The sequence below is a fragment of the Pelodiscus sinensis genome, chromosome 9, assembly GCF_052426305.1.
Source record: "Pelodiscus sinensis isolate ZL-2025 chromosome 9, ASM5242630v1, whole genome shotgun sequence".
Taxonomy (NCBI): Eukaryota; Metazoa; Chordata; order Testudines; family Trionychidae; genus Pelodiscus; species Pelodiscus sinensis.
Window position 1 is genome coordinate 26,023,370 of NC_143060.1, and position 20,451 is coordinate 26,043,820.

The window sequence follows — 20,451 nt, forward strand, 5'->3', positions numbered from 1 at the left end:
TAGCTGGTTCGACATAGAGGAGCGCCTTTGCTCAGATGGGGTGAAGGCATGCTGTTGTACAGTAGGAGAGAGTCTACAAAGAATACTTACCTAGCAAAATGGAATGCATTTGTGGCTTGGTGTAAGAACAACGACATCAGTCCACACTGTGCACTGATATATAAGATCCTTGATTACGTCCTATCTCTCGATCAAGCAGCTCTCTCCATCTCTACCCTTAGAGTGCATTTATTGGCAATTAGCATCTTCCACAGAACCACTGTAGAGTCAGTGAATTGGCACATTAATAGCAACGCCACCCTTCATGGTTTTTAACAGAGACTCACTTATGTTGTGCACTCACCCTGCTTTCATTCCCAAAGTTTCTTCACAATTTCATGTTAACAAACCTATTGTTCTGCGGGTCTTTTATCCAAAACTGCATGCCTCTGCTCAAGAATTGCTGCTCCACACCCTCGATGTATGTTGAGCTATAACTTTTTACATAGACAGAATGCAGACCTGGTGCAAAATGGACCGCCTACTAGTATCCGTAGCAGACCGCTCCAAGGGCAATCCATTATCCTCCCAGTGTGTTTATAAGATCATAGTTTCTTGCATCACTACCTGTTACTCAATCCAAAACAAGCCCCTTTGGACTTTACCTAGGGCACATTCCATCAAGGCAGTAACAACATCCACTGCCTTTGCCCATGGAGTCTCATTGCCGGACATTTGCATGGCGGCCACATGGTCTGCAAATTTGACCTGTATGAATCACTATGCAATAGTTTAGCAGTGGGCAGCGGATTCCTCAGTGGCTTGATCAGTACTTTCAGTCACTGACAAACCTTAACTCCGGAAACGCACATGGGGTACTACTACATAGTCACCATCAGTGGAACACCCACGGGTACCACTCGAAGAAGAAGTAGTTACTCTCCTTTGTGCAGTAACGATGGTTCTTCGAGATGGGTTCCCCAGGGGTGCTCCACGTCCCACCCTTCCTCCTCATTCTGGAGTTGTTCTTTTCTCTTTTCAGATACCTAACAGCGAGAGGAACTGAGCACGGAGCCAGGTGCGCGCGACAATCAAAGGGCACGAACAGCATAAGCTGTTGATCGCGCATGCATGGCCCAGCTGAACACAGCTGTTGAAAGTTTCTGAACTGCGGTGCCAGGATGAGCCCGACACCATCAGTGGAGCACTCATAGGGACCCATCTCAAAAAACCATCATTACTGCATGAAGGTGAGTAACTACTTCTTCTATCCGAGCTCCAGGGAGAAATGGGAAGGTGAAGATGTTACCCACAGTTCCTTGGAGGAGGATGGAGAGTTATGTAAACATCAGAAAAATTGTTCTAAAAAGTACTCCAGGGAAGAGGACTAGGAGCCTCGTGATTCAGGCAAGATATACAGACTGTGTAAGAGGAGTTCCCCAAAGCTAGATCTAGGAGTAGGATTAAAGGCTCAAGTGGGAGGGTCTTTTCCTTTTTAGGATCTTTTTTTTTTTGTTAATTGAAGGGAGATGCTTTGAGGCAAGCTTGTTTGGACTTATATATAAAAGCAGGTAAGGGGAAACAGAGGCAGTGACTTGTGGTGCTTGTGCCTGACAGAAGAGCAAGGCTGCCTGCTCCAGGAGCAAAACATTTTACAACCAGAGTAAGAGTAGCAGACTCAGAGCTCTGCTTCTGCTTTTCATGAGCGATTCTTATTTTATTTAACAATCCAACTTGTTAATAAATACCATAGATATTTTGTATTTAGTGGCTAACATTTCTTATAATTTTTTGGCTTAGTTCGTCCAGAATTTACTGATACCTTAGCAATCAAGCAGGGATGGCATCCCATTCTTGAAAAGATATCTATGGAAAAACCTGTTTCTAATAACACTTACATCACAGAAGGCAGCAATTTTATCATTATTACAGGACCAAATATGAGTGGAAAATCAACTTATCTGAAACAGATTGCTCTCTGTCAAATTATGGCACAGATAGGTGAGTAACAGTTTCCCCTATAAGCATTCTTTTGCACTACACTTACTGTTTCCTAATGGAAATGTTATCATTATTTACTAAGTGTAAAAATGTGTTTCTAAAAATCAGATGAGATTTTATTTATGTATTAAACAAGGCCAATTTTTAGCTAACATGTTGTTACCAGTGCTAACATAAGATAACTTGCACTTTTATTTTGCAGGTTCTTATGTCCCAGCAGAATATTCTTCTTTTAGAATTGCTGAGCAGATTTTCACTAGAATTGGTATGGATGATGATATAGAAACAAATTCATCAACATTCATGAAGGAAATGAAAGAGGTGCAAGTTTAATTATTTTAGTATTAAGGGCCTTAATTGATACTAAGCTAGGTAGTTTACATTGGTTTATGGGTATGTATTTTATTGGCACTGAAGCACTTTTATTTTAGACAAGTACATGCCAGGGATAGTGCAGGAGTACTTGGTCCTGTCTTAGCACAGGGGATTGGACTAGGTGACCTCTTAATGTCCCTTAAGCTCTAGATTTCTATGATACTGAGTATAAATTAAGCAGTCAAAGACAACTTGTGTTGCTCTTCCATATGGTATGTCATGAGGAGAAGAAGCATCTTTTAGAATGGTAGGTCCCAGATCATTTAGGAATTTACAGGTCAAAATCAGCAACAGAAAACCAACTCAGGAACTAATAGGCAGTCTCTACCAGTTACAGAACTTAACACAGTGTTAGTGTGTAACGTGAATCATAGTGTTAATGTGGTTTTGGGGGAAAAAACTCTTTACTTAAAAAGTGACTTTTGCATCAACTTCAGTTGCTACATGAATTTAAGATGCATCCCAAAGAATTCATTACAGTCGTCCAATTTTGAGGTGATGTATCTGAAAGAAATGTTAACTGCTAGATCGCTGTTTTGTCGAGAAAGAAAGATGTCTGGCTGTTGCTGCTGTATGATCTATTAGTCACTGCTCAGAGACTAACCAGAGGCAGATGGTGACAACCTTCTACCATGTAGTTTCCAGGGTTACGTCCTTGTGATGGCGCGTTGAGGAGTCCCCGACCCTGCACCCCCGTAGCAGCGAGAACAGACTCCACCAGCCAGTAGAATAGAGAGAGTTTATTGCTTCTCCAGGATACAGCACAGCATAGACATGATGTAGTTACGGAGTCATGGCCAGGATGCCTCAGACCCCCTGGGTTAGGGAGTCCATTGCCCCCGATAACCCTCAGCACTTAGCTTAGTCTGTTCTCTTCATGACTCCGAGCCAGAAACTGCCCTTTCCCGCAATACTCACTTCCTTTGTTCCATCTTTTCCCTTAACCGGTAGGACCGGTTCAGTTACTGTCCTGGGGGCCCTCAAGGTGCCCCTCACTGGGCAGTGCTTACAGACAGAGGCCAGTAGGGGTCATCCACAGCCCAAGCATAGCAACCAGCAATGTACTGACACTACATCACATCTCTCCCCCAAATGAGAGCGAACTGAGTGGGGCCACTCTGCCTGTGACCTGGTGAAGTTCGGGCCCCCCACTACAGGATAGCGCGTTGGCGATGATATTGGCGTTCCCCTTGACATGGATCACTTCCATGTCGTAGTCCTGCAGGAGCAGGCTCCATCTCAGCAGCGTGGCGTTGGTCCCCTTGGGCTGCCTGCCTGTTTTATTGCCTGTGAACTTATCACCCCATAGGTTGGTTTTTGCTGCAGTGGGTGGAGTAGCAGGCCTGAGCACAAGTCAGCCCATTGGCTGATCTTTCACTGCAATGGGTGGAGCGAGCAAGGGAAGATTATTAATTTACATGCCCTTATATGGAAAACACTCCGCCTCACAGACAGAGCCCCCTATACCAGCCTTAGAGGTATTACAGGCTATGGCTCCCTGCGACGGGCAGCCATTCCTGATGTTCTGTCTCGGACACAGGGGTCCCTTAACCCGCCTCCTGTATATCAGTTCGAACGGGGAGAACCCCGTGGACTCCTGGAGCACCTCCCTGTATGCGAACAGCAGGTGGGGTAGGTATTTGTCCCAGTCCTGCAGGTGCTGGTGCATAAAGGTTCTTAGCATCTGCTTCAGAGACCCGTTGAATTTCTCCACCATCCCATTGGTCTGGGGGTGCTACGTCGAGGCCCAAGTGTGCTGGACCCTGCACTTATCCAACAAGCATTGGAGCAGGGCCAACATGAACTTGGAACCCTGATCCATGAGGACCTCCTTGGGGAGCCCTGCTGAAAATGGTCAGCAGCGCGTCTGCCACTGTGTGTCCTCGATAGAGGGCATTGCTGCAGCTTTGAGATAGCGGATGGCAAAGTCCACCACCACCACCAAAATGTATTTCTTCCCAGTCCGGGTCGCTCTGCTGATGGGTCCCACAATATCCATCGCCTCCTTCTGGAAAGGCTCCTCTATGATGGATAAGGTCTCCAAAGCAGCTTTCCTCCTATCTTGGGCCTTCCCCACCCTCTGGCAGGAGTCGCAGGACCAGCAGTACTGCTGCATGGCCACAAATATCCCCGGCCAATAGAAGTTTTGGAGTAGTCTCAGCCAGGTGCGCCGGATGCCCTGGTGTCCCAAGAAGGGGATGTCATGGGCCGGGTACAGTAGCTTGCGGCAATACTTTTGGGGAACTAACAGCTGCCGCTGGAGCCCCCGTACCCGCACCTTCCCTGGGGGGAGCCATTCCCAGTACAGGAATCCCCGCTCCCACAGAAACCTCTCCTGGCAATCTCCCTCAGGGGCTGAGTTGCACCCAGGTCAGCTTGGTCCCTTAGGATCCACAAGGAGGGATCTGCCTGCACTTCAGCCTGGAATTCGGCAGCTGGGGCAGGGACGGGGACTTGTTCCCCCCCCCACTGCTTGGGTCCAGAGTCCTAACTCAGCCGGGCCCCGTGTCTGCTGGGCTAGGGCCTTGAGCCCCCTGCAGGGAGCCCTCCCCTTGGTCAGGATCACCAGCCCCTTGCTGGCTCTGGCTACGGGTGGTGACTAGAGCCCTGTGGGATCCATCTGGCCAGTCCTCTAGGTCCCCCCCCATCAGCACCTCCGAGGGTAAGTGCTGGTGCACCCCCTCTTCCTTGGTACCCTCCTTAGCCCCCCCATTTCAGATGCACTCGGGATATAGGCACCTTAAACGGAGTCCTGTCTATGCCTCTCAGGGTTAGCTGAGTGTTGGGTACCATTTGATCTGGGGCCACTATATCAGGCCAGGCCAGTGTCACCTCCGCCCCAGTATCTGAGAAACCCGTCACCTTCCTGCCATCCATCTCCAGGGGCACGAGGCACTCGCTCTGCAGGGGCTGCCCTGCCCCCACCTGGTATAGAAGGAGCGTCAGGTCTCTGGGAAGGGTTGGCCTGAGCAGCCTTCTCCCTGCTTTGAGCTGAAGTTTGCCTGCCAGCCCCTGGTCTGTCCTGGCTGTTTCTCTGGGGCACAGATGGCTGGTCCTTGCCTCTTAGGCTCACCCTGTAGGTGATTTCCTCCATTGCTCAGCTGAGAACCAGTCCCTGCACGATTCCTTTTCTCTCAGGGACTCCCTTTCTCTCCAGGCTTCCTGATCACACCCGGACTGGCTGTCTGTGAACTCATCCGCCAGCCTCCCGGCCTCCTAGGGGTCCTCTGGCCTCCGGTCCTTGAGCCACAGCCTCAGGCTGAGCAGGCACGCTTCATAAAATTGTTCCAGCATCATCAGCTTAAGCAGGTCCTCTGCGGTCTGGGCTCTGACCCCACACACCCACTTGTGGCAGTATTGCACCAGGTAGGAGGCCATATCTACATAGGTCTCCCGTGGCCCCTTCTGCACCCCTCCCCCCCCCCCGGGACTTCTTCCTGTACTTTTCTGGGATTAGCCTGAACTTGTGCAGTAGGGCTTCTTTGACCCGTTCGTAGTCGCCCAGCTGCAAATTCTTCAGCTGGTTGAGCAGCCCTGCAGCCTCCTGATCCAGCAAGTGAGAGGCATGCTGTTGGAGCCAGTCTGTTGGGGGAATCTGGTGTAGTTCACAGGCTTGTTCAAAAGGGCTAAGGAACCAGTCCTTGTCTCCCACATTCTTACATTGGCCCAACATGAGCTTTTCAAAGCGTCTCACAGCCCCGGGCCCCCTGGGGTCCTCCCCACTCACTGCAACCGGGGCCTCTCGGCTTCTCTGCTCCGCCATGGCCAGCTTATGCTGCCGCTGCTTCTCTCGGTCCTGTACCTCCAATTCCTTCATCCGCAGCTCAATCTCCAGCCGCCGCAGCTCTGCCGTGATAGACCCCGCCCTGGATGAACTGCTGCTAGTGGAGCGGGGCCTGGTGGCCACCGTGTCTGTCTGGCAGACTTCAGCCCTCCCTCTGGTCTGAGGGCCTGAAGACGCTCTCAAGAGGTGTCTCACTGCTCCCTGCTGAGACAGGATCCAGGCCCCTGGACTGGTCAGTCTCTTCCAGTGGGGTGATCTGCCTTCAGGAGTTGGGCGTAGGCCATCACCCCACTAATCCCGCTGAGTGCTGCAGCACTTCATGACTCCTAGGAATCTCTTCTTTCTGCCTCTAGTACGCCTGACTCTTGCACGCCCCTTTCTTCTGCTGCTCCTTGTCACTTGCTTCATCCACGGGGTGCAGTGCATCCCACTCTTGACACCACTGTGACGGTGCGTTGGGGAGCCCCTGACTCTCAGCAGTGAGAACAAACTCCTCCAGCCAGTAGAATAGAGAGGTCTTATTGCTTCTCCAGGATACAGCACAGCATAGATGTGAAGTAGTTACAGGAGTCAGGGCCAGGATGCCTCAGACCCCTTGGGTTTAGGGGGTCCATCGCCCTGCCCCAACCCTCCGCACCCAGCTTAGTCTGTTCCCTTCATGACTCCCAGCCAGAAACTGCCCCTTCCCCCACACTCACTTCCTTTGTTCCATCCCTTTCCTTAACTGGTAGGATCGGTTCGGTCACTGTCCTGGGGACCCTCAAGGTGCCCCTCACTGGGCAGTGCTTACAGACACAGGCCAGTAGGGGTCATTCTCAGCCCACAGCCCAGGCATAGCAACCAGCAACGTACTGATACTACATCACAGTCCTAAAGCACAACAGATATCAAATCAGCATCCCAACATTGCCAGTGAAGTTCCAGGTTGAACAGCAATGGAAATACTTAATCTGAAAAAAGTGACTCCTCCCAGACCCAATTAAGAAAATCAAAGATCCAGTTCTAAGAATTTGCCAGTTGAATGTTGAAGGTTTATCTGAGCCTGGAGGCGACCAGCTAGCCCATGTTATGTGAGACATGATTAACATCATTGTCCTGCAAGAAAGTCAAGAATCATGCCACCATATTGCTGGCTACAGTATCATCACCTACTTCCATTACCCAAAACATAACATTGCTACATGCATCAAGCACTGCTAGGAGCGACTCTGGAAACTTCACCATCTTAGAAAAATCAATAAGATAAGAGTGTTTAATTATATAAACCAGCGTTTCCCAAACTATGGGCCGCGGCCCGATACCAGGCCGCAGGCCTCAGTGTGGCTACCAGGGTGTTCCAGTCTCCCAGACTGTCCGTGCAGCACTGGGTTCCCCAAGCCCTCAGCCGGGCTGGGCGGATGCAGCCATATGTTTCAGGCTCCCGGCAGAGGCATAGTGAGGGTTACCAGGTGAGTTCTTATTGCTAGCTGTGGAGGGGCGGGAGCAGTGGAGGGGGGAGAAGCGGTTGGATATGGGCCACAGGGAAGCAGGGTCGGGGCAGTGGAGGTGCCTGGTGGAGATAGGGAGGGGAACTGGCGAGCGGAAGCAGGGCTGGCTAGGGGAGATCGTGGGGGTGGGAACCGGCTGGCAGGGGCAGTGAAGCTGGCTGGGTGAGATGGTGAAGCAAGGCTGGCCGGGGGCGGGGACAGTAGGGCTGGCCAGAGGAGATCACGGGAGAGGGGGAACCGGCTGGCAGAAGCAGGGCTGGCCGGGGGGGTGGGAGCAGTGGGGCTGGGCCAGGGGAGATCGGGGGGGGGGGGAGAAACCAGCTCACAGGGGCAGCAGGGATTGCCAGGAGAGAATCGGCTGGCGGGGAAAGCCGAGCTGGCTGGGGGGAGGTGAGCAGGACAGTTAAGGGTGCACGCAGATCCTAAATAAAAATGTAAAAGCAGTGCCTTTTAAATATCCCCACTGCTGACAGTGAGGTTTAAAGGCACTACAATGGTGCAGCTTTCTGAAAATAAAAGAGCCTCTTTTCAATACATGATGTGGTGGTGCAGAGTTTTATTGGATTAGAGTCCATTTTTCCAATCCATATTCCCTTAACTTGCTGGTAAGAATATTGTGGGTGGCCATAAAGCTTTGCTAAAGCTGGCTCTGGGGACTTGGGAGGACCCCAAACACCGTATTTGCATATTTGTAATTTGCTTAATGAATATGCAAATGAATGTTACCAGTCCTCCGAAAGCTCGTGAATGGATTTACTGGGCCCGTGTCAAAAAGTTTGGGAACCCCTGGTATACACTGCTGAATACAGACTGTCTTCTCTCCCATTTCCCACAGTCTACCACCTAGCCACCGCATGTATATATGTCATTGATTTCAGTAGCCACCACACAGCATAGGGCTATGCTACTAATGCTGTTGTGGGTAAGGCACTTGTGGAATTTCAAATTAGGAGTCACCAAATGAGTAAGTAGCAGGTTTAAAACAAACAAAAGGAAACATTTCTTCTTCGGGTAGTGTCCCCATGGGTGCTCCACTGTGGGTGTCGGGCTCGTCTCAGTGCTGCAGTTCGGAGATGTTTCAGCTGTTGTTCGCCGGACCACGCATGTGCGGCAGCCATCTTGCAGCTTTTCACACAGTTTTTGGTTGTGCAGTCCAGCTCCCGCCAATTCTTCCTGACTGTCTTCGGGCGCAGATGGAGAAACAGCTCCCTCTCGTGTTAATCATGTCAGGACTGAGAGAGGAGAGTATTGTACATAGTTAGTTTATTAGTTAGTTAATTAGCCAGTTTCTATAGTTCTTATAATAGTTAGAGTTAGTTCAGTCAGTTATCATTTCAAAAAACCAAAAAAAAGTTCCTTCATCATGCCTGCCTCACCAGGCTTCAAAAAATGCCTAACGTGCCGGGACTCAATGCCCGTGTCCGACGGGCACACTTCATGTATAAAGTGCCTTGGGGAGGGACACATCCCCCAAAAGTGCCAACACTACTCTAAGTTGACAGCAAGGGCACGCCACGACAGGGAGATGCGTCTTAAAATGTTTTTATTCAATAAGGCACTTGGTCTGCAGGCGGAAACCACACCTCAACCACCATCTCTCCCAGACACAGCTCATCGGCCCACCCCTGTGGCGATGAGCTCCAAAAAGAGTCGTTCCCCGTTTGCTCCTTGCCAGTGCTGAGGGTGAGCATGGTAGATAAACCGGGTACTTCTGGAACAGCAGCAACCCGAAAGCCGCATAAAGAGAAGCTGTAACAAAGTACATCGGCACCGAGCTCAGCCGTGCATACGGCACCAAGAGCCAAGTCAGTACTGAAGCCGGCACTGCCCCCAGCACTGACGCTGGCGTGGTCGGCGCCTTCCCCTCTAGCATCAAACGCACCAACTCTGACACGTGTGGCACCCACTTCTCCAGTGCCCAGCCTTCCAGCACCGATGCAGGCACTGGAGACACCATCAATACAACAGGCAGCTCTCTCTCTGGCACCAATAACCTCAGCACTGGAACATGCCGCACCATCTCATCAAACACTGGCATTGGTGCCGACATCACGGTCATGGACACAGTCGTCACCGACGCAGCACTGGAACCACCGATGCCGATTTGCCTTTCTCTGACACCACCATACTCCCGGAGGATTTCAACATCTGTCACAACTCCACCTACGTCTTTGATGCAATGTTCTCCTTCATCCACTAAGCCCAGAACCAGCGACTTTATCCCCTGAACCTCCTTCTCCACCTTTGACCAGACATGACGCCAGACGCCCTTGGCGTAGTGTCTCCCCTCCACCAAGACACTATTACTATTGTTATTACCAGTCACCATCTCCTTGCTGCTCTCATCACAGATCCAGATCTCAAGGTCTCCCTCTTCCTCAAGGAGTTCGAGATACAGGGATGACTACAGGCACAGATACCATACTAGTTATGACTATCGTTAGTGTTCACACCATGGCCACTGAGCCAGTTATTCCTGCTCTATCCGCTCTTCACTGTCACCAACTCCATCAGTGGCCACTCGCAGCAGGAGCAGATCTTCCACTCCAACACTAGTCAGACCACCAACTCCATCCGGTGACCAGCCACCAGCAGAACAGCCCACCGTGGAGATACTTCTACTTCTGAAGTTTGAGGTATCACAACAAGTCTCCCCCCCGGACATAGCTTCCTCTTCACTGGACGATGCCATCCTTATTGGAGATACTTCACCATCCGATGAACTCAAAGAATTCCAAGTCCTCTTCCGCTGGGTAGCCTATACACAGAATGTAAAGCTAATGGAGGTTCAGAAAAAACAACACCATCTGTTGAGAAATTTAAATCCTTCCTCCCATTCATCTAAAGTTGCTCTTCCTCTGGATGAGGCAATATTTGAAATCGCCAACGGCATACAGCAGACCCCTGCCACGGCCCCACTGACAAATAAGAAGGCCGACAAAAAGTATTTAGCACAGCTGGCTATAGTCCCTCCAGTACAAAATGACTGATGGAGATAAAGATAATAAGTGCCTAGACCTTTTCGGAAGGAAGGTGTATGCCTCAGCCATGTCCATACTCCGAATGGCCAACTACTTGGCTCTGTTAGCCAATCATAACTTTGACAATTATGCGAAGTTAGTCCAGCTGCTTGAACACCTGCCTGACACAAAATGACAGCTTCTCAAGGCTATTATTCAAGAGGACTATACTGCTTCTCGTTCAGTGCTCGACATAGCCCTTGACACAGCAGACGTGGCAGCAAGAACAACAGCGACATCTGTAGTAATGCTCAGGGCTTCATGGCTCCACATGGCGGCGGTTCTGAAGGAACTTCAGTCAAACACTTACCATTGGACACACAAGGTCTGTTTGTGTACAAAACAGACCAGCTGCTTTATTCTGGCAAGGATTCACGTACCACCTTAAGAACCTTAGGAATTTATACACCGCCATACCAATGCAAAAAGTATACACCCTATGAGAGACAAAGACTGTTCCCTTTGCACAGCCACGGCTATATGACCAACAATGCCCTAAGGAATGTCCTAAAAAACGATGCCCTCAGGCCACTAGACCTACAACTCAGCCACAATCCAAACAGCAAGTTTGACATGTTGATTGAGGGATTGCAAACCATTCTAATAATGTCTGCCTCGACTGCCAGCACTGCACTTTTCCACCATTGCTTCCGACCCTTTCAACGTCGTTGGGCCACAGTAACAATGGACAGATGGGTCATGCAACTCATAACAATGGGCTACGTATCCCTTTCGTATTCTGCCCTCCAATCACTCCTCTCCTCCCATCCCTTTTCAGGAACCCATTTCATGAGCTCCTCCTCAAGCAAGAGGTAGATCACTTCCTCAATATCGGAGCAATAGAGAGGGTACCGCAATCCTTTCAGAGGAGAGGGTGTTACTCCCAATATTTTCTGACACAGAAAAAGTCTGGCGGTTGGAGGCCTATACTAGACCGTGGTCTCAATCAATACGTGCAGAAGCAGCGATTCAAGATGGTGACCCTCACAACCATCATACTAGCGCTCGAGCAAGAAGACTGGTTTGCATCCCTCCATTTACAAGATGCTTATTTCCATGTCACAGTGCATCCTGCCCACAGGCGCTTCCTCCGCTTCCTGGTAGGCTCTGAGCACTACCAGTACAAGGTGCTGCCATTTGGCCTTTCATCAGCCCCAAGGGTGTTTTCCAAGACACTGGTGGTAGTAGCGGCTTTCCTACGTCACCTAGGGATCATTCTCTTCCTTTACCTGGACGATTGTGTTACCCTAGAGTCTCAGTAACAAGCATAATCTTTTGAATTAATTTAGAATTTAGGATAAGGGATCTGATTGATGATGGTAAATGCTCTGGTTACCAGAAGGGAGGCCCCTGACACCGTATCTGATCACCGGTGATTTCTCCCCCACAAAAAAACCATGCTTGGAGTCCAGATTAGAGTTCACTAATATATTGTAAGAATTTAAACTGACAAGTGCACGAACAAGAACAAAAACAATAACCAACAAATCCAACCCCCACCCCAAAACAGAAGAGAAGGAAGACAGAAAGATCCCCAATACAGGTAAGGTATTTATACATTATAGCAGTCTCTGTGTTGCCAATGGTGGTATTGCTGCTTGCGACCTTCTACCTTTGGGCTCAGGTTAGCCCTTAGGGAGGAACCATAAGTGATCCCTCTCAGTTCTGGGATGATTCTCGTTGGGCCTTCACCACAACGGAGTGTTTCAGGGATGGTGACAATGTTATGGTCCGAGGCAGATAGAGATCAAACACCTCTGCTTGGTGTATCCCAGATCACCAGTGCTGAGCCTTCACCACAGCATGGTGTGGGAACCCACCGCAGTTGTGAATGATCCCCATGCCTTTTCTCTCTGTGGCGCTACGCTGTCCTCATAGACACAGACCGGAACACTGACCGCCCACCCTCAGGGTGCAGTGTTTTTTTTTTCCTTTTTAGAACCTTTGGCAGGTAAACTGTAAACTTGTGTAGGGTGGTGTGCACAATTCTGAGCTGGGTGCAAAGGACTCTGAATATGAGTCAGCAGTGTGATGCTGTTGCAAAGAAAGCAAACATGATTCTGGGATGCATTAACAGGTGTGTTGTGAGCAAGACACGAGAAGTCATTCTTCCGCTCTACTCTGTGCTGGTTAGGCCTCAATTGGAGTATTGTGTTCAATTCTGGGCACCGCATTTCAAGAAAGATGTTGTTACCCTTGGAACGTGGTAACGATTAATTTAATTATTTCTAATTAGCATACAGGCTGACTTATAAGATATTAAATACAGGACTATGTGTTCATTTTTTTTAATTGTATCCTTTGGTATATATGGTTGTGACAATTTTCTTCCACTATTTGATCTGAGGAAGTGGGTCTGGCCCACGAAAGCTCATCACCTAATAAACCATCTTGTTAGTCTTTAAAGTGCTACATAGTCCTGTATTTTGTTTCAGCTACACCAGACTAACATGGCTACATTTTTATCATTATAAGATATTAAAGTTCCAAGTCCCAGAAGACGGGATCGCCTGAGGCCGTATCTATTCACTGGCTGGTAATTCCCAATAAGAGGCAGAGACAATGTTTAGGGCCAAACCATATATTGTAAGGATTTAAAAATTGTTAACAGGTAAATAAACAACTACATCCACCCTATCCCCGAAGAAAGATGAAAGACAGTCCCCGATACAAAATGTATACATTACACACTTCACAGGTATGTAAACTATGAAGGGGCTCACGACCTCAACGGTTTGGCTCAGCCAGAGCCGCTCCGGAGGAATGAGGTGAGGCGTTCCCTTGCAGTTCCTGGTCTCTCCAATCACTGGTCTGCGATACTAGGTCACTGAGGGTGAAGTGAAGACCTTGCGCTCTCCGATCACGGTCCCGGAAATCTCCGGCAGTGTCCTTGCCACAGCTATACTACACCCGAGAATTCTTTATGAGTGGTAAGCCGCCAGCCAATGTGAATAACACATACCCTATTCAATCATTCCCTCACTCATACAAACGAACGGGAAGACAGACAAACACTCACAGCTATGGATCTACGAACAAACTCTAGGAGAATGGACGAAGAACATGAGCAAAGGGGTGAGGAGGCTTTTATAGACTCTTAGGTGGGAAAGTTCTACAGAGAGTGGGGTGCACACTTTTTGGTATCGGGTGCACATATTTTAGTGCCTAGTGCAGCATTTTAGGGTAGAGTGCACAGATTTAGGGCCGTGTGCACAGCCAATTAGAACCGTGTGCAAAGGTAAATTCAAAAGAGGCGGGAATTCCGAAGGGTGGTTGGTGACTTAGTTCGGACTAATTTACTTAGTCCGGACCAGCCCTAAGCACTAAGTTTCTAGTTCAAAATAACCTCTCCTGATTTGAACTATCTCATGGACTTACTTAAGTTTGGCTACTTAACTCGAACTAATCTGGTTCTCCTTCACCTCCTTTTATCATAGTACATTTATTAATTAACATTTCCTTAACCAATTTGCTTAATACCAAACTGAGGTAACAATGTGGAGAAATTGGAGAGGGACCAGAGAAGAGCAACGAGAATGATTAAAGGTATAGAGTACATGACCTATGAGGGAAGGCTGAAGGAATTGGGTTTGTTTAGTTTAGAAAAGAGAAGATTGAGAGGGGACATGATAGCAGTTTTTAGATATCTAAAAGGGTGTCATAAGGACGAGGGAGAAAACTTGTTCATCTTGGCCTCTGGGGATAGAACAAGAAGCAATGGGCTTAAACTACAACAAGGGAGGGTTAGGTTGGACATTAGGAAAAAGTTCCTAACTGTCGGGGTAATCATACACTGGAATAAATTGCCCAGGGAGGTTGTGGAATCTCCATCTGTGGAGATATTTAAGAGTAGGTTAGATAAATGTCTATCAGGGATGGTCTAGACAGTATTTGGTCCTGCCATGAGGCAGGGGACTGGACTCGATGATCTCTCGAGGTCCCTTCCAGTCCTAGTATTCTATGATTCTATGATCTGCATGCCTGGTGCAATTTTGGTACTGAGTGAAGACACTCAAGGTGGGAAAAGTTTAACTGACTTTCCAGAAACTCCATTTTGTTTTCCTAAACTTCATTTTGTTTTCAGTTACTGATGGCATCAACCGCTTCTTTAAGTGTGCACCTTACCTACATCCTATTTACAACAATGACATTACATTATAAACAAATCAACATTATAACACCACTCTTAACAATTGCCTCCTCAGGGCCTGATCCTTCAACGCGGCCTTGACTGCGGTCACCACAACAAGACGGCTCTTAGACATCTTAGGCCGTATAATCAATATCCAAAAGTTGTCCCTTGTACCTCAACAGACTATAGACTTTATAGGCGCTTGTCTCGATTCCGTTACAGCACGTGCTTACCTACCCATCTCCCACGGGGACACTACCCGAAGAAGAAGTAGTTACTCACCTTGTGCAGTAATGATGGTTCTTTGAGGTTTGTGTCCCTGTGGGTGTTCCATGACCCGCCCTCCTTCCCTCTTTGGAGTCTGTTATTTTGTCTTGTAGACCTCAATGATCAGGAGGAACTGGCGGGAGCCAGACCTTGCGACCAGAAACAGCGCAAAAAGCCGCAAGATAGCCGCCGCGCACGCACTGTCCGGCAAACAACAGCTGAAACATCTCCAAACTGCGACACCAGGATGAGCCCGACACCCACAGTGGAGCACCCACGGGGACACACACCTTGAAGAACCATCATTACTGCACAAGATGAGTAACTTCTTTTTCATGCAACACATGTTAACCTATGGAACCCCTCGCCAGAGGATGTTGTGAAGACCAGGACTTCAACAGGGTTCTAAAAAGGAATAGATAAATGCACAGGGGATAGCATATCAGTGCTTATTAGCCAGAATGGTAGAAATGTTGTCCCTAGCCTCTGTTTGTCAGAGGCTGGTAATGATGATTCCCTGTTTTGTTCATTCCCTCTGGGACACCTGGCCTTGGTCACTGTGTGAAGGCAGGATACTGGGTTAGATGGACCTTTTGTGTGATCCAGTATGGTCATTCTTATGTTCTTATCAAATGTAGACACATACCTTCTTGTCTGTGCAAAGACAGAGGCGCTTTTCATTTTGCTCCTGAAACAGAGACTGCAATTCAAATCTCTTTTTAATCATTAATCACTAAAAACCAGTTGAAATCCCTCAAAATATGTCTAGCACTACTCTTGTCAGCTTCCCACATAGCTATTGTTGACTGGTGATAATCCACATTAGATTTGAACTCCATGGAATACTACTGATCCATCTAGAAACATCATATGTTAATTCTGAACTAAACACCATCCTGAACATCAGTCACAGAAGAATCAATATCCCCGCAATGGCTTTCAGTCCTGGTACAAATCAACCCACTCCAAATTCATTGCTACATGAGGGAACAAAGATAAAATATATGAAAGTCCAACTCAAATCCAGAAAACTTTTTTTGGCTTGCAGTGCAAGAATTTGAGCCAGGTGAAAGAACACTAGTGTCCCATACAAAGATCTCATCAAAGAACCCAATGGCTTTTCACTCATATGGGGAAAATATGCTCTCTTTTTAACTGAATGTGTGCATCACATGGCAGATTTTCTTATGTTCTCCATAAATGGGGACTGATACGCAATTTTATTTGTGAATGCAGAAACAGCTTCAAACTATGGAACCCTTTGTCAACTCTTGTCCCACATTATCATATATCAGTGGTATTTCTTCCTTCTATTCTGCATCATCTGACGCAATCAACTGGATTGCTGGTTTAAATCTGGAAATCTAACAATGCTGTTTTAAACTGTATGAAAGAAGAAGTGTTTAACCACACTTCTGTATTGCAAGCAGGTTTTCTTTAGTAACTAGGAAAACTGGACTTTTCAGGAAGCAGGGCAGAAAAATAATTCCAGTAAGTTTTTAAAACCTTTTTAGAATAGCTCTTCTATAAAATAAAGTAGAAAAACCCACAACCATTCTCTCTACCTGTTCCTTCTCTCTATAACTCTCTCCAATCTTTCTGTCGCCTTCCATCTTTTTTTCCTTTGAGATTTTCAGTGTGTATTATGGCTTTTAGGACCTGCTCCCCAGCCAGCAAGATAGAGAGGAATAGGAAGTTCTACAAACTATTCATCATAGCTTTTTTTATAAATCATGTCGCAGATTTAAGGCCAATATCTCTTAAATAATTTTAACAGGAGTACAAAACAATATTCCATTGGCCATTAGTCTTGATGCTTCATTAGATATTGTACCTTAAATTATTGTTGTTCTATATCTGACTGTTGTTAGTACTGCATCTGAGATCTGATTTTGAGGGAAAATTACATATTTAGAGAGAAAGAGGTAAATAGTTTTGTGGCAGTTTGTTGTCTTTGTTTTAAAATATAAGTTGTTTGGAAGCTATTTAAAAGTCCTGGATCTTCTGGCAGGATTTCATTTTTTTAAATGCTAAATGACACAAAGTGAATTAATGCAAATTATTCACATTACTAGTTGAGTTTTTGTTGGTTTATTTGTTTGGGTTTTGGGGAGGTGGTTTTAAAATGTACTGTGAGAGATAACGAAGTATTTTTTCCTAGATAACATATATCATACAAAATGCTAATCATAGATCGCTTATCATCATTGATGAACTTGGCAGAGGAACCAGCACTGAAGAAGGTATTGGCATTTGTTATTCAGTGTGTGAATATCTACTGAGTGTAAAGGTATTTTTTAATATTCTAAAATAATTTGTCTCTAAAATTTGTAATTACTTTCTCTCACGGCCTTAAAATGGTACTAAATAAAAACATTTCCCCATATTCCAGTTTTCATTTTATGGGCAATTCTGATCTAGAAAATACTGATGCACATAGGGTACGGCTAGATTACAAATTGTTGTCGGAAAAAAGTATGGAAAATGAGCTGTGCATTTTGCGTATCATATTACGATTTTTTTATTGGAAGAAGCTTTTCTGACATTTGGCCCATGTAGACTGGGCTAAATGTTGGAAATAAACCCTCTTTCGGAAGCCCCCCTTTTCCCCGTAAAACAAGGAATACGGGGGCTTCCGAAAGAGCGCATTTGCTCTTCTGCAAAAAAAAAAAAAAAAAAAAAAGCGGAAGAGCAAATCTGTTTCCTGGATGCGGCATAGTTTTTTGGGATACCGGGGTATCCGAAACCCCCCCCCCCACAGTCTAGCCATACCCTTACTGAGATATATAGAGAGATAAGAGACACATCAACAGATAAGAATATGGACAAAGATGCCATAGTTTCTGCTCCATTGGTTCTTATCTGACTCACCCAATCCCATTTCAACCATTCGATCATCCAGTGAACACACTCCTTCAAACTCTTGGCCCCATTCACATTTCTTCCATGTCTTTTTGTTGGCCAATATTTTGCCTTGGCTTTTACAGCTTTGTAATGAGTCTGCTAAGAATGAGACCGACAACACTATTCCTAAAGCAGTTGTATGGTAATTAGTTCTACGAGAATCCTGCAGTATTTGGTTAATGAAATAAACCTTCCTGTTTGACTTTCCATATTGATATCAAACTAATCCCTTCATGTGTTTTTTTAAAATTAGAGTTCATATACCTAAATCTCCAAAGGCTGCTCCCTTTTCAAAATCTATTGGGATCCTCCACCCCCTGAGCTTAAAGATGCCTAAACAGGATTCAGTGGCTTATCAAGAGCAATAGAAATGGCTTTTAGATGGGGAGGAAACTCCAATTTCCAACACTCGGGTGACAGGGAAGGAATCACGTGAGAATTACCTGTTGCGTTCCTTCCCTCTGGGGCATCTGGTATTGGTCACTATCAGCAGACAGGACACTGGACTCGATGGACCATGACCTAGTATGGCCGTTCTTATGTTCAATTACTTCCCAGCTATGTGATTAATTTCAGCATGTTGTCAGACATTTGCAGACCTGGACATAGGCTGGACTCTTACATAGGCTTATTTTGGAATACTTTTGCAGATTGGTTTGAAATGTTCAAATATTCTCATAGTTCTAGTTGAAGGACAGTGTATATTAGAATGTTCAGACAATTTTTGTGAAAATTCTTGACACTCATTTTGGTAAAATTGCATGAGTTAGGAAACTCTTTGTCAGTGGCTACTTTTATGTCTTCCATTGGGAAACAATCCAAGTTGGTAAAGATCTTTTAGGTCATCCAGTTGATCTCCCTGCCAATGAAGAATTATGTTCTAACTGCATGTTTATGAGTTTTTCCTGGTTTAAAATATTTATTGAGACTTGTTTCCCTGAGATTATTCCATAGTCTAATAGATCTCACAAAGTTTTTTCTGTTATAAATGGTCCATTTTTGTTATATCATTAGGTTGACTGAATTTAGTCTATTCAGTAGATTTTATTACTTAATTTAAAAATGAAAGGGTCCATTTAATATATTTTTGTTTGAAACTGCTTTAAAACTTTGTGTAATTGGAACTTTATTTACTATTTTGATCTAATCATGCCCTTGTGTACAGTACTAAAGAAGTATACCTCTTCATTCAGTTTAATATTTTTAGTAATTTCTAGGCTTTTTCAGAGCAAGGCATGCAAGTCATTACTGAAAGTCATATTGCTAAATGCTTGTATATATTGAAAAAATATATATTAACCTTATTTTGCTTAATTATAATGAATTATGAAGGGTTACTAAATATGTTACATTTCTGTTTCTGTTGCTTAATTTAGGCATTTACCCTGTTTGCTACACATTTCCTAGAACTGTGTCACATAGATGCTATATATCCCAACGTGGAAAATTATCATTTTGAAGTACAACATGTGAGAAACAGTGCTGGAAATAAGGAAAATATAACTTATACTTACATACTTTCTAAAGGACACACAGAGGAAAAAAACTATGGTAATGGAGTACAATATTGATATTAATAACTTATTAAAATACATAAGATATATTAAACTATTAGTCTAACATTCCCTCTGTCCTCTGACAGATCACTCCATGCCACAAATATTTTTTAGAGTTCACTACAGGTTAAAATACTGTTCCAGCTATTTTTGTATTTTAAATAGTTGTGTAATAAGGTAGTATTTTGTGTCCCCAGTATGCAGAACTTAGTTGTCTAATAAGTCATCTTCCTGCTGTTGGACTTCACCTGGAATCTTCAACTGGTTGAGAACACAGTAACCTGAGATGAGTCACTTTGAGCACATAATAGCAATAGTCAAGTGCTCTGCATTGGTTTCCTGTTTGATTGTGGGAGCAATGCAAGGTACAGTGTGATAGCCTTGAATGCGCAGGCATCCATTTATCTGAGAGCTGTCTCTTTTGTCTTTGTTCATATATGATGAAATGAAAGAGTTACCTAAAAGCTCTACCAATTTAGCTCATCCTAAAGTAATGAACTTTTATTAAAAATGACAAATTAATGTTCATAGATGTGTAACTCAGTTTGTTACTACAGAGGTGATTTTTATATTTTGAAATGTCAAAACAGCGTTCTTGGGAAAGCAGGTTCATTTAACCTTTAAATTTAATATAAACTATAGTGAAGCAGACTATGTATCAGATTAAAACATTTTATTTATGTCTCATTGTCATCCATTAATTTCTTTATAGATCAGTGATTCTTCAAGAAGTGACAAGCACCTATGTAATGTTTCTGAGGGCCAGACTACACTGCCCCTTATGTTGATATAACTTACATCACTCAGTGATGTGAAAAAGCCACCTCCCTGAGTCATGCAAATTACACCACCCTAAATGTTGGTGTGGACAGTGCTATGTTGTTGGGATCTTCTGCCAATGTAGTTACTACCTCTTCTGGAGGTGGACTAGTTATGCCAACAGGAG

At 45.6% G+C, this 20,451-nt stretch overlaps 1 protein-coding gene and 1 pseudogene across 1 annotated transcript in view; one reads left to right on the forward strand and one right to left on the reverse strand.

Moving 5' to 3' along the window:
• MSH4 (mutS homolog 4) overlaps positions 1–20,451 on the forward strand; it is a 116,282-nt gene that overhangs the window by 81,559 nt on the left and 14,272 nt on the right. Inside the window, exons 15-18 of the mRNA XM_075936277.2 lie at positions 1,780–1,980; positions 2,183–2,301; positions 17,207–17,335; positions 19,326–19,500. Coding sequence (XP_075792392.2) covers positions 1,780–1,980; positions 2,183–2,301; positions 17,207–17,335; positions 19,326–19,500 — 624 coding nt within the window. The remainder of the gene's footprint in view (positions 1–1,779; positions 1,981–2,182; positions 2,302–17,206; positions 17,336–19,325; positions 19,501–20,451) is intronic.
• On the reverse strand, positions 4,401–6,537 carry LOC149523920 (uncharacterized; annotated as a pseudogene).